We start from the raw sequence: 13,754 nt of genomic DNA on the forward strand, positions 1-13,754 counted from the left end.
TTACTTGGCATCCCAGTTCAAGGAGTGTCTATCATTTGCAGTTGGGGATGGCTAATGGTAATAAAAAATCTGCTACTGTATGTTTGCCTTTTCATTAGATGTAGTGCCACCAAAAAATCGTATGGGGTGTTTAAGACACATCTTCGAAGCTCTCCTTCTTAAATTAGTCCCAGTTTTGGATTGGTAATATCTGTTGGCAGTTAATGCCTCAATGTAGCTTGTCCCATAAACTTTCTCTCTCTCATCACTACTTGTGGCTCCATCCTACCATTAAATGATTATTTGAAATACTAATCCAGAGTCAATCGCAGATAAGTAGCAATGTACCAAAATGCTTCACACTCAAGGCTACTTTTCTCATGGGCAATTATGTCTCTCATCTGGAGATCCGTAACCTGGTTGTCATGTGCAATGCTATTGTCTCTCCATTTACCTTTCTCGGCAAGGTGGGGCCTTCCCTTTAGTATATATGCAACACCATAGCCATGTTTGTGGTGTGTGCTCTGTAGCTTTCTGGAACATGACACATCTGTGGTGCATAAGTTATGGGACAGTTGCAGTTTAATGTATCAAGACATATCCCTGCCTGTTTCATGGCCTTCATGCATCCCCTTCAAGGGCTACTGAAATGAGTTGGAGGGTGGTTACCCGAAGAGGGCCTATAAGATTTTATCTTTTTCAAGGTGGCTATTTTAACAATCAGTTTTATGCCAATGGTTGCCTCTAAATAGATATGACATAAATGTTCTTGTTTTTGAGTGAATAAAACTTAAATGAGTGGAACAGGTCTCTTTCATTGTTTTTATTCTATGAAAATAATTACCTATAGCAACCCATAAAAAGCACATTTCCATTCAAAGAGTAACTATGCTCATGACCAAGACCCGTCTTCTTTGCTCGCCACCAGAGTTCTTTACATATTATGAGAATAGGGCTATGTGCTGCGCTATCAAATACACAGTTACACATTTGCCACTCTCATCCAGGCCTTAGTTATTTATATATTTGTCCCACAAATCTTTAAAAATAAATGAAATGAGCTTCCAATATGCCTCGCCAAACATCCCTAATACCATCCCTAATACCATCCCTAATACCATCAAGGGAAAATCACTTTATCTGTTGTAAAATTGATGCTTTACCGACTGTTTTTAACACTGGTGTTTATTTATTCAACAGAAAGAGTACAAGAAAACATTGGAATTGGAAATCAAAGGAAAAGGCATATCAACACTTGCCACAGAGACTCCAGACGGGTTCAGAGCCAAGCACGCCACTGATATCGCCAGTCAGGTTAGTTATTGTAAGCTATGTGAGTCTGGTGACCTATTGAAGCAGATGTGTATGTCAGTTCTAGAAGATAGGGGAATTTGTGATACTAGGTCAACTTCTGTGAGTTCTAGGTTCCATTATACATAGTTCTTAAGTCAGTGATGTAATTGATCGGTGTGTCTTTCAATTGTTGGACTACAGTTTTAAGTTCCCAATATCATACTAATGGCTGCCTGTGGGCTACACAAATATCAAATACTAGTAATAAATTACCCACAGTCTCCACCAAGAATGAATTGCCAAGTTTGATTTGAGAAGCAGAGTCCCCTTAATGTAAGCAGCTGCAGTAAAGAATCAACAACAATATGTGCTTATTCCTATCTATCAGAACAAAGAATGCCTGGGTGTTTTGCAAAAAGTCACTTGTTTATACCTGAAATAATGGACATTTTGAATCAAGAATACCCTAGAATCACTATATGTCCAGAATAAGGTCCTGATGTAAAACATGCCGTTTGGGCCATTCTCTGCCCGAGTGACAAACTAAGGGGCATATTAGCAAGAACCTCGTTAAAATTATCGCTGTTTTAGCGACAGGAAACTGCCGCTAAAACTGCGATAATGGGCTTGCTAATATGCGTTATAGAATTCCAATAGAAGCCCAGGTTAGATGTCCTGCACATCTAACCTGGGCTTCTATTGGAATTCTATAACGCATATTAGTTTTAGCAGCAGTTTCCTGCCGCTAAAACGACGATAATTTTAACGAGGTTCTTGCTAATATGCCCCTAAATTACTCTGTCGTCCTGGCGAAGGTCCCGACTGCCAAATTTTGAAATGTCTTGAAATGTCTGTCAGACATGGCAACCGTTGACAGAAACCACTGTCAATGCAGTTTCTGTCAATGTATTTTAACTTTGCTGTACGGCTCCGCCAAACATGATAAGCCATATGGCAAAGCTACAACTTTTTTCTATTTCCAAATGCTAAACCTCAAATCAGGATTTTGTTTTTGAAAATAAATAAACAATACCTCCCTTGCCATGGGAGGTATCTCCCATGGTGAGAGGGGCTTCTGTAGTTTTTACAGCCCCTTTCCCCTAAGGTTTTTCTGGCATTGAAAGTATATGAAAACTGAAATGTATGTCCTCGCATATAAATTAAGCGGATGGACATACAAGTCAACCTCCTACAGTTCTGTGTGTAACCACGGCAGAGATGGAGTAGTCTCTGTCCTGCCTAAGCCAAATGTCCATCCGCATTTAAATCTGGCGGGTTGGCCATTATGTTGGTGGAAAAGCTACCCCATACCGTAATTAAACATGAGAACCCTTTCTTGCTACCTTCTCTGTAGTGATTGTCTTAAAAAGTGTCTGAAGATCAGAAACCAATAAGGGTGAAATAATACTTTGGGTTTTCTGGAACACAATGATTTGATATCCCAGCTCTATCTGGGCAGTCTAGTTGAATGCAGTCAACTTTGACGTGGGCAGTCTGTTGGTAGTGGACCACCTATCTTTAGTGGCATTCTGTTGGTTCTTTCAACAATGCATAGCACATAAAAATAATGGCAGAAACATTCAACCATTTACAGTAAGCAACAAATTCGATTTCAATGGTGAAATAAAGTAAATTACTTCACATATAAAATCGTATCAGAAAAATATGGTAATAATGAACATGGGAACATGAGCACAGTATCATGAATCAGTGAACCTGATTATTGAATAGTTACTGAAGTCTGTATCACTTTGCAGAGTGAAACACTATATGACTGATGAACAACTAGACCTTTTATGGTGGTTGGTGGTCTCCTTCATTGGTTTGCCCCAGTGATAAGCAATTTAATTCATAAAACCTCTCTCAATGAGAGACACAAAATGGCTGATGAAAGATCTTACGATTGTAGCCCTGATGATACAGCATGGCCAACTAGCAGTATTAGTAGGGTTCACACATGGCGGTTGGTTTTTTCATTGCCCGTACCTGAGAACCAGGACTTCATGGCATTAAAGTGAGTGTAGTTTAGGAATCTTTGAAAAGCCTTCATTAGTTTGACCGATTTACAGAAACAGCTATTGCATCAAAACCAAATTTCTTTGGTCTACCATATATGTGTAAGGTAGATCAATAAAGTAAATTCAACGAAACCTATAGATTAGGCATATCAAGAGTCGAACAAGAATCCATCACTGTATAATATTGACTGTCATTTCAAACTAAAAAGTCTTTAATCGATTTCTTCATAAACACAGGGTTTGTATTGCAACATCTTTTATTCCACTCATCCAAACATTATTAAACCAGAAAACAGCACGACATAGTGAGCATTTCTCTCACATTAATGTCAGAAGAAATTTGGAACAGTGGTAGAGTCCTCATTCAAATCATCCAAAAGTGGTCAAGTGCATGGATGTTGCTATGAGTAGACATCTCTGAACAATGTATCAGATGGAGTATACCCTGAGGAGGAAGTGAAGAGCTTAAACTCTGGTTCTAATTATCAGGAGATGGAAGGAGTTAGGACTCACATGATGTGAACCCCAGAGTTAGCGAGAGATGAAACATAGTTTGTGCTCTGAGATTTGGGTATGCACCCGGGACTGGAAGTGAGATTAAGTAAAACCAGCCAGTGTATTGACTTTGGATATTTAAGTTGCTCAATAGGTGAGCTACTATTAGAATAAGTTAACTACAGTTTTGTTGCTTTAAGTCACTAACCGTAGATTGTGAATGGTTGGTTCCCAAGGTGAGTGGGTTGTTAGGCATTTAGGAGAGCTTAGCACAGTGGCACTTTTCATAGTATTAAATACCTTTGCTAAGCCTCCACCAACACAGCATGCATTTAGGGTGGTATAAAGCAAACCTCCCTGGCAAGAAGATCTCCAATGTACCAGTCATATCACAGTCTTGTGTGGGTAGTATTAGTTGCTTTTGACTTCTTGAAGGATGTGGTAAGTGGGTGTAGTTTCCCTGATCACCTCTGTCCTTTGTGAACCTTGACCATCTGAATCATCATCTTTGTGTTCCTGTAAGCTAGGGCTCTGTCTGCTGCCTCTCCAATAATTGGCAGCATTATTAGCTGGTGTGCTATAACCCTTTCCCCTTTATCTACTAGTAAAGTCTAGAAGAACAGAGTGAATGTCACAGAGCCACACTAGGGCACTTGGATGATTTTCTGGCTGGTGAGCCAAAGAGGAGACTGGGCAGTTTCTGAGGGGACAAGTGACCCACAATAATACCCTCTGCATTTCCTGCTTTTCCCCTGCTAGGTGGAGAGTATGTATAACAAGCCAAGGCTCAACTGTATCCTCTGGAAAGAGTAGAAGGATGATGAGTGGCACATTATTCCATTTGCTTCAAGCTACTCTTTTTAATGCCATTGAGAGACTGAATAAACTACAAGGGTGTTGGATGTTTTTTCTAAAAGGGATTACGCATCTGTTCCATGATAAACTTTTATACCGATGTGCTAAAATAAATGTATTGCTTCTTATTTTAATTTAAATTGACTCAATGCAGTTGTATATAGACTTGTGTATGCATACACTTGTATTGAATGGCTATGTTGTACCTTCTACCTTATACAAGTGTGACTACAATGTCACATTCATGAGCTCATCATTACGAATGATTTCCTAGAACAATCAATTAAACAAAACCAGTAGTACTCGTGGTTCATTAACTTATTTTTTTTCATTCTTTCCTTTAGGTTAAGTACAAGCATTCAGCAGAAATTGATAAGGCTAACTTCACCAGTGTAGTTGACACTCCAGAGATCATTCATGCTCAGCAAGTCAGGAATCTCTCTAGTCAGGTATATATTTATACGTATACAGATTCAGAGCTATCTATTGGTATTCCATTATCTGTGCACCACAGAACACCGTAATTGGGGCATTCACACATGTTTTTTTTGCTTGGCACATTCTTGTTGTTAGAGCACCTCTGATCTTGGATTTACAATTCTCAAAGCATCTAGAATACAAAGCACTGCAAAGATCCAAACAGGATGAAACACCTACACAATTGTTGAACCTGCTTAGAAACATGCTTCTCAGTTCCTGAGAAATCAGTTTTAAAGTGGATTCACTGTAGAAAATGACACTGATGTGACAAAGCCCTTGAAACGTTTCAGCAAGGATCAAACCCATACCTCTCAGGTTAACTTATCCCTTGCATTCTGCTAGCCACCTTGTGATTATTTAACTTGGGGTGCCTATTCAGCCCTATGAGTGGAGTTGGGGAGTGTGGCCCCCTTTTTGGCCATTTTAAGTCCCACCCAAAAAAATATCACAAAGGTTATGATTCTGCTCCTGCCCCAGGTCTGAAACATAAAGTGTTAAAGTGATTCGGCCAATCCAACTTTTTAGTTAAACTGGGTTTGTGATTTCAGCAGCTTGTTAGTAATATCGATGAACAATGACTGAAAAAAGAAGCCTAAGGGGAAAAATTCAATTTATTATGGATTTCCATACACTCTTTAAACTCCTAGCACACAAATGACACATTAAAACATGCATGTTTACAAGAAACTACAACTAAAACTAAGGGGCATATTATCCAGGACCAGTGTTAAAATGATCGCCATTTTATCGGCAGGAAACTGCCGATAAAACAGCGATAATGGGCTTGATAATATGCCCTTGTTAATTCCCATAGAAGCCCATGTTCTGATGTTAACATGGGCTTCTATGGGAATTAACAAGGGCGTATTATCAAGCCCATTATCGCTGTTTTATCGGCAGTTTCCTGCCGATAAAATGGCGATCATTTTAACACCGGACCTTGATAATATGCCCCTAAATTCTTTCAATGCACAGTTATATGAAACTAAGAGATATGACACTTCCCAATCCCTCCCTCGTGCAAGGTAAGCAGGGGCAGAATTAAACTTCTTTTGATCTGGTTAAATAACCAGCATTCTGCACATTTGGCTTGATGCTAGAATGCTTTGTTCATCCTAGTCTTTGCATCCTTGACGTTAGAATATGGAAACATTTGGAAGTATTTTGCAGGACGTATGAGCAATCATAATTTCTACGAATCACACATGCATCTATAATACTAGATATGTTACTTCCTGCAGGTCCGTAGTCCAGTAGTTTATGGAGCTTCACACTTCTGTTCTCTGACTGTGACTCATGGCACAGGGAATGGTACATCCTAAACCTTCCCAAACGTGCATGGTGAAGAGAGTCAGTCATTCTTTGTCCTTTAGTGCATTCTAATCATTAGATGCTACCTCAAATCACTTAGGGGAATATTATCAAGGGCTGGCGATAACATCATCGCTGCTTTAGCGTCCCTTTTCAGGCGAAAAGCGGCGATAATATTATCGCTTTATTAACAAGCACACGCTAGCGCATTTTTCCTTGCCTTAGCGCCCGTTGTCAGCATGCCTCGCAACGCATCGTTAATGAGATGCAAAGGAGGCATGCCTGACAAAACTCCTTGGGAAAATATCGGTAACCCAGCTTCGCGATATTATCATTGAGGGGAAGCGATATTTGAAATCATGCTAACTATGCCTTAACGCAGGAATTTAACGTCTGTTAAATTTCTGACTAAGGCATACCTAACATGGGAGGTGGTTTGTGGGGCTAAGGCCACAAGGCCTTATCATGTTATCGCCGTTTTCCATGGAACATCGCTTTTTCAAGGGATGTTCCATGGAAAAGCTCGCTATCGCTGGAATATTTATCGCCATAGCGCTAAGCGTTGATAATACAGCGCTCGCTTAGCGATATATTCCAGCGATAGCGGGCGATAATTTAAAGCGCGCTAAGCACGCTCAGCGATAATTATCGCTGTGTCTTGATAATATGCCCACAAGTTTAGTTAATAGGCTGGTAGGTTGGTTTTTAGGTTTTACTTTAGCCTACCATTCAACAGAGTATAGCAACCTACATTTCAGGAAAAGCCGGCAGAAGAAGGCTATTTATGTGTTCTACTCCATCTTCGACATTTTCCCTTCTTAATGTTTGATGCTTGCTTGATATTATTCAAGTGACTTCATTTTTGTCTTGCTGCAGACTTGTGTAGTATGTCAATTTGAATCACATCCATTCACATCCTTCCACCTAGGCACGTAGGCCCTTTTGCAAGAGGGCTGGTAAACCCTATTTTGTTACAAATAGGCTTCTGAAGGAGAAAAGTGCAAGTTTCGTACCTTTTTTCCTGCACACATTTTGGTAGGTGGTATCAGTTAGAATTTGTGAAGGGAAAACGTGAGTTTCTGTGCCCACAATTTTGGGAGAAAACATTATACCTACATTGTGCTCCAATCAGAACTGTGCTATTTGGAATGTGGTGGAATTAGGACAATTGCTAAATACTGCAACCTTTGGCACCTGGATGTGCACAATCAGCATACTTAGATGCATAGATCATTATGCCCTCTGAATAGGGTGGACAGGACAGCCACTGATTTTCTGTGGATGATTCACATCTGCCAAACTCTGCCAGGCCCACTGTCTCAAACATTCACACATCCATCTCTAAAGGGATTGTCTGAAAGTTCAGCTTGTGCCTTTTCCCCTTAATGGAGGTTGTCAATGCTTCACTTTCTATCTGAAGGGTGAATATGCATTGTACTTTGTATTATTGTTTTGGACTTCTAGAGGCCCCACTGTTGTGAATAAATGGGATGTGAACATTAAAAACTGTCCTGATGTGAGTGTTTAAGATTGTGTTACACTAACTGGGCAAGCCAGTGTTAACAGCTTCAAGCAGTTCATTTATAAAACAAATATGGATAGTATTTGTGTTGGAAACAAGTTGGAAAGTTTATTTCAGGAATGTAGTATGTATGCTGTGTTTGTAGATAAATTGAATTGTCTATCTAAATAACAATATGAGAGTGAGAAGTCAGGAGACAAGCCCGTTCCTCTTCCCAAGTGATCAATGAAATAACAAAAAGAGCTTATCTTTTATAATTTTGATATTATAAATTAAAATTTTGATAGGTGTAGTAACTGATGTCACCAAGCCATCCGAATGAATGGAATACTCATAATGATGGCCTACGTGTATATATATTTTTTGTTTGTGTTTGGAGCCCTGGTCACCTATGTTTCACGTTCTTATATTCTTGATGCTATTTTAAAGCTTCTTAATGTGCATCTTTTCAACTTTGCCATAGTTATTTTTCTGTTTTAAAAAAAACGCATACATTGATAGTCTGTTACTGCTGAACTACCGCCTTCCACGCCTGGAAGGAGAAACAGCAGCCGTTTTTCTAGTTGCAGGGACTTTTTCCGGCCTGGCCTATTTAAATCCCATCATGCCATGGACGAACAGCACTGAGTGTGAGGGAATATAGAGATAATCCTTACTGCTACTTTGACACTTTTTATTATGTGTGTGTTTAAACTCTTCCATAGTTGTTTTTCTGTTTTTAAACAAAGCATACACTGAAAGTCCATTACACCTGCACTACCTCCTGCATATTTGTACAGTCTATAACATATATATATACTCAGGCATCAGGAACTCATGCATTACCTAGCTGAGTAGCAGCTCGTTGACCATTCCTCCTACTACAAATTCTGAAGAGATTCAAGTAAAATAACTGAACACAAACTCGTTATTGAAGCACCAAATAGAGATTGTGATCTCCTCACCTAAGAGGAAACGTATATACTATTATTGTATGAGACATGGCTTAACAAAGCTTCATCCCTTGATATTTTAGTATCTGTCCCAAGTAATGACCAGATTTTAAATAAAAACAGGTTTGTAGTCAAGAGAGGGAGTGGAGGGGTGGTCATATTTCACAGTAATCTAAGATTTTCAGTGCTCCAATGTGTACATATTCAAGCACCTAACATTCTAACTTTACAATTTTGAATTAAGATAGCGAGCCATCACCTGTCTGCCCCGATACAGCCCTCCCAATCACATGACAGCATTTTCTCAAAAGGTTTATGATATTGTCTCCCCTTACTAGTAGACTGGTCTCAACTCCTGATTTTGGATGATTTTAATCCCTGAATTAATTACATAATGCCTGCCCCCAAAATGCTGGGATTTGTGGAACTATGAAATGCTGTTGGAAAGTGTTTTATTGGTAGGTGTAGGTAAGTACCTATTACTAGTAATAAGGTCACAATCACAATATAAGGTCCAGTTGAGGTCTCAATAAATTATTCCCTTACTCAACCCTTGGTAGCTGGCTGCAATTCAATTTATAAAAATAGAAAATAAATGTATGATTAAAATGACATCAAAATGACAATAATCCAATGTAGGGAACCAGAGATATGAATGCTTTCTAGTGCCTAAAAGCCAAAAGCGCCACTTTGGAACATATGGTCATGCTTGACTGGGACTGGGAAATAGTCAAAGTGATGGAGTGTGGGTCGTACACAGTGAGTGGTAGGGCCTAGTCGTGTTTTTCCCTTCTGCTTTAGCCACTTTTTGGAGCGTTTTGTCTCGACACCAAGCAAGTCTCATCAGCAGGCCAGGTCTGGGGTTCAACTGTCTCAACATTGAGCAAGTCTCTTCAGCAGGCCGGGTCTGGTTTCAACGATGGTGGCTTCCTTCAGCTGGATGCCTCGGTCGATTCATAGAAGTTTCATTGACGACAAAGTGCTCTGGATCTTCATGGGGGCAACCCTGAATTTCAGGCTGGGTTGCGGCTCGACATCACCGGCTTGACTCTCAAAGATGAGTCAGTCAACTTATGGAGCTTTTTTACCAAATATACTCCAAATGATCTCAAACTTCTGGTGCTTCTTTCAGAAGGTAATTTTGTGGTTCCAAAGTTTCCACACCACCAATCCAAGATCCCAGAATCTCTGGGTTGCTCCTTTGGATATTGGTTCTACAGTTCCCACAATGCACCTGGTCAAATCCTTAAAAGCCCAGTTTGAAGGTGGTCAGCTGGGTTCTTCTTGGTGGAGATGATGCAGGTGGAGATCTTTTAAACTGTTGCTTTCAGGGAGTCCACTCCTTCAACTTTCAAAGCAAGGTAACGTCCTTTTTGGGCTGGAGACCAAAGTGTGCAGTAGGTGCAGTCCTTGTGGGTGCAGTCATCTCTGGTGCAGTCCAAGGTTCAATGAGGGCAGTTCTTCTTCTTGTAGTTTCAAGGCAGGGATCAGAGTTACTGGGGCAGTTCTCCCATATTTATCCAGGCTTCAGGGGTGACAAGCAGTCAGTCACCTCTGACTGATGGTGTGCAGGGTACCACCCTCAGGTATGACAACTTCCTCCAAAGTGTGGCATATTCTTGTCCCAGAAAGCACTGTTCTTTAAAATCCAAAATTAGGAAAATCTCTCCTGCAGTTTAGGGCCTGGCTAACCCAACCTAATGGTGTGACTAACTTTCCCTAACACTCCCCGTCCATCCCCTCTGCTAATTCAATTGCTGGGGTGCCTATCGGGCAGGGGGTGCAGGAATTGGGGGTAGGCCTATTCCAGTCCTTAACTGTCATTCCCTCTTTGAAGATCATTTTGGCTACCCACCCCCCTTCCTGTCCTGTGGTTGGCAGCAGCAGTTTTCTTTCCATCAGATGTCTCTTTTGTCTCAATGCAGGCCACTTCACACCTCATCAGAGCAGTTTGGCTCAGCCTATCAAAGGCTGGCCAATCAGGAGAGACGGCTAGAAGGTTGGAATTTGGCACAACAGAAAAGAAAGTTTGATAACTTCTTTTCTGTCATAGATATTATAAATCTAACCATGGCAAGTCCACGGATTTATTCTATTATTTAGAAACGAAAGTATGCTTTTAGCTCACTCCTGTCGATAGTTAGACCTAAGTACGGTTTAATAAAGCTTTTCCAAGCCTATGGAGCTAATGCACTACAAAGGGGAAACCTCAACAGGATAGATAAAACATCTTTTATAATGTCCCTTCTTATCCTTACAAGACACCCTACCCCTGAGACACCTATAGGATACCTTAAGGGTGAAATATGTAAAAATAAGTTAGTTTAAGTCTTTGGAAGTACCTTTGATTCCAAACTCGAATTTGCATATCATTTTATATTAGAAGCAGTCTTTAAAGCAGGACTATATAAAGCAGTGCCTCTAATCCTCCATGCCCTACCATATACTAAGGACTTACAGGTAAGTTGTCATTACCAATTGTTATCACACCTAATTATCGTGTAATAAAGATTATGCTCCCGGGGAGCATAATCTTTATTTAGTTTTGACCTAGAACCAAACCTTGGATTCTCCAGTGCATTTGATACAACCATTGTATGACCAAATTTACTCTTCCCATAAGTCCGCAAAGATTAGTTAGTAAATTTAACTTTAAATCCTTCCACAAGTCACATTAACTACATGAAGAGAACTTAAGATGTACCCTCTCTAACACAGCCCTCATCCTAAATCTCAGTATAAATGAGAACAAAAATAAATGGCTGGAACAGGCTAGCGGTAAACATGCACTGGTAAATAAATTATAGAGTAGGAAACTATTCTAAGCCTGTTCCCTGGTTATCCCAGCAATTGGAAGAGGACGAAACAAAACTTTGACAAATTAATGATAATGCAGAAAAAATACACAGCAGAAAAAATAATAATATTTAAGAATGGGATCACGACGTATAAACGTACTCAAGTCCCATTACTATTTGATAAAAAAAGGGGAAGCTCTAGCAAATAGAAGGAAATATCAAAAACTTAAATGAACTGTCCACAACAGATACAGTCACAGTCACCCAGAATATTGGTACTTCCCAAGAACTGTGCAATCATTTGTACTGTGTCTTTACGGATAAAATGAAACAAATCAAAGAAAATAGTCCCTCTAAGGGCATGCCTAGTAATTTAACTTGACATGAGGAGAACCTTACTACTTTGCACTCATTTTCCCTGATTAATGATGAATGGCTCTATAGTCTGATGTCCAAAGTAAAATCAGACTCACCATCTGTTTCCTTACCTCATGGTATTCTAAAATCAATGATCTCGAAAATCAAAAAGCTGATGTTAACACTTCTGAATGAGTCCCTTCTGCAAGCAATAGGTTTAACATCTTTCAAAGATGCAGTACTAATATCTCAATGCAATCGGCCTCGCCTTTGGGACCATATATGTATTTAGCTTTGCAGCACATTAGCCTGGGGGCTGGAACATCTACTGTTGGGTCCTAATCCAGCTCTCTCAATAGATCAAAACTTGAATTCTTCTATGTAAATAATGATCAATACGACTTCAAACTGGAAATAAGGATTGCTAAAGTGTGAAGTAAAAATGACTACTGCCCAAAAGTCATGTTTTCACAACACTCACATACATATTAAGTTATCTGACATAGTTATATCCATGCAGGAAACCTCTTAAAAGGCCTAATGCATCAAAAAAAAATTAGACGTCAATCACTCTTCAGTGTACACCTCCTCTTCTTTAAGAGCTGTCCCCGGCGCAACAGAAATGTTCTCTGTAACAAACTAAGCTGCTCCTTGAAGATTTGTTTACGCTGTGTTAAAAAGTAAATATAAATAAATAAAAAGTATGCTGGTCACAAGTGTGCTGAGGTGGCATGGCCGCTCACACTTTACCTTTTCTTGCTGTGTATCGGATAGAAGCTGCGGAAGAAGCCTAGCAGCTCATTCTCGATCAAGGCACTGTAGACTATCTTGAGATGATAGCTCTTCTGTGCCTCCAGCGCTCTCTTCAGCACCACCATGAAAACCTGGTTGGGGAGGTTGGGTGAAGTAGCAGGACACCCTGATGGCACCGGACACCTTGTCCTCAGCCACCAGCACCAGCTCGATGGCCACGCGGTCGGCATGCATCGCTCTATAGTGGCTGGCTTCTTAGCACTCCACCTGGATATTGACTTCCCCCCAGAAGGTGAAGTTGTCAATGAAGGCAGTGATGAGCAGGTTGCAGAGCAGGGGCCGTATGGGGGTGGGCACACGAGGCTCTGGCCATTGGTGCTGCACTCCTCGAAGCGCATGCTGAGCAGCACAGCCACGATCGAGACCAGAGTCAGGACAGAGAGCGCAAAGGTCAGCACCAGCCTCCAGTGAAGTGGCCCCTCTGTGCCGCGGCCACGCACGACCACCATGGCTGCCCACTGCTCCGAGAGTCCCCGGCCATTCCTGACTGCGCAGCCCGACTCCTCCATGCCGATTGTCATGTAAGTGAATTAGGCTTGGGTCTTTGTCTTCCTGGAAGTCTGAGCCATCACTGCCCGGTGCCGGTGGCTGGGGAAGACCTGTGCTCGCTATGTCACAGGAGCAGATGCCACCTCAACACATGACCCTGCACAGCACCCGCTGTCTCGCCAGCGGCCAGTCTCATGCTGTCATCCCTCAGAGACTCCCAGACCCTGGAACGCCAGGACCTCCCAACTTGGCCGAATCACCACACCTGACTTGGCTGTTCTTGTTGTAGCTGGTTTCCATGTTATTCCACTTGACACTTAAAGGAGGCAACACAAATTTTAAACACGTTCCCAGAGCTTTAATCCACTTTGAGAAACAATCAAGCAAGGAGAGACTAGCGAAAGAGCCCCTC

The 13,754-nt window shown here is 40.9% G+C and overlaps 1 protein-coding gene across 1 annotated transcript in view; it reads left to right on the plus strand.

Moving 5' to 3' along the window:
- NEB (nebulin) overlaps window positions 1-13,754 on the plus strand; it is a 385,643-nt gene that overhangs the window by 327,419 nt on the left and 44,470 nt on the right. Inside the window, exons 127-128 of the mRNA XM_078681747.1 lie at window positions 1,180-1,293; window positions 4,985-5,089. Of these exons, the coding sequence (XP_078537873.1) occupies window positions 1,180-1,293; window positions 4,985-5,089 (219 nt within the window). The remainder of the gene's footprint in view (window positions 1-1,179; window positions 1,294-4,984; window positions 5,090-13,754) is intronic.

This window comes from Lissotriton helveticus, chromosome 3_1 (assembly GCF_964261635.1).
Source record: "Lissotriton helveticus chromosome 3_1, aLisHel1.1, whole genome shotgun sequence".
NCBI lineage: Eukaryota > Metazoa > Chordata > Amphibia > Caudata > Salamandridae > Lissotriton > Lissotriton helveticus.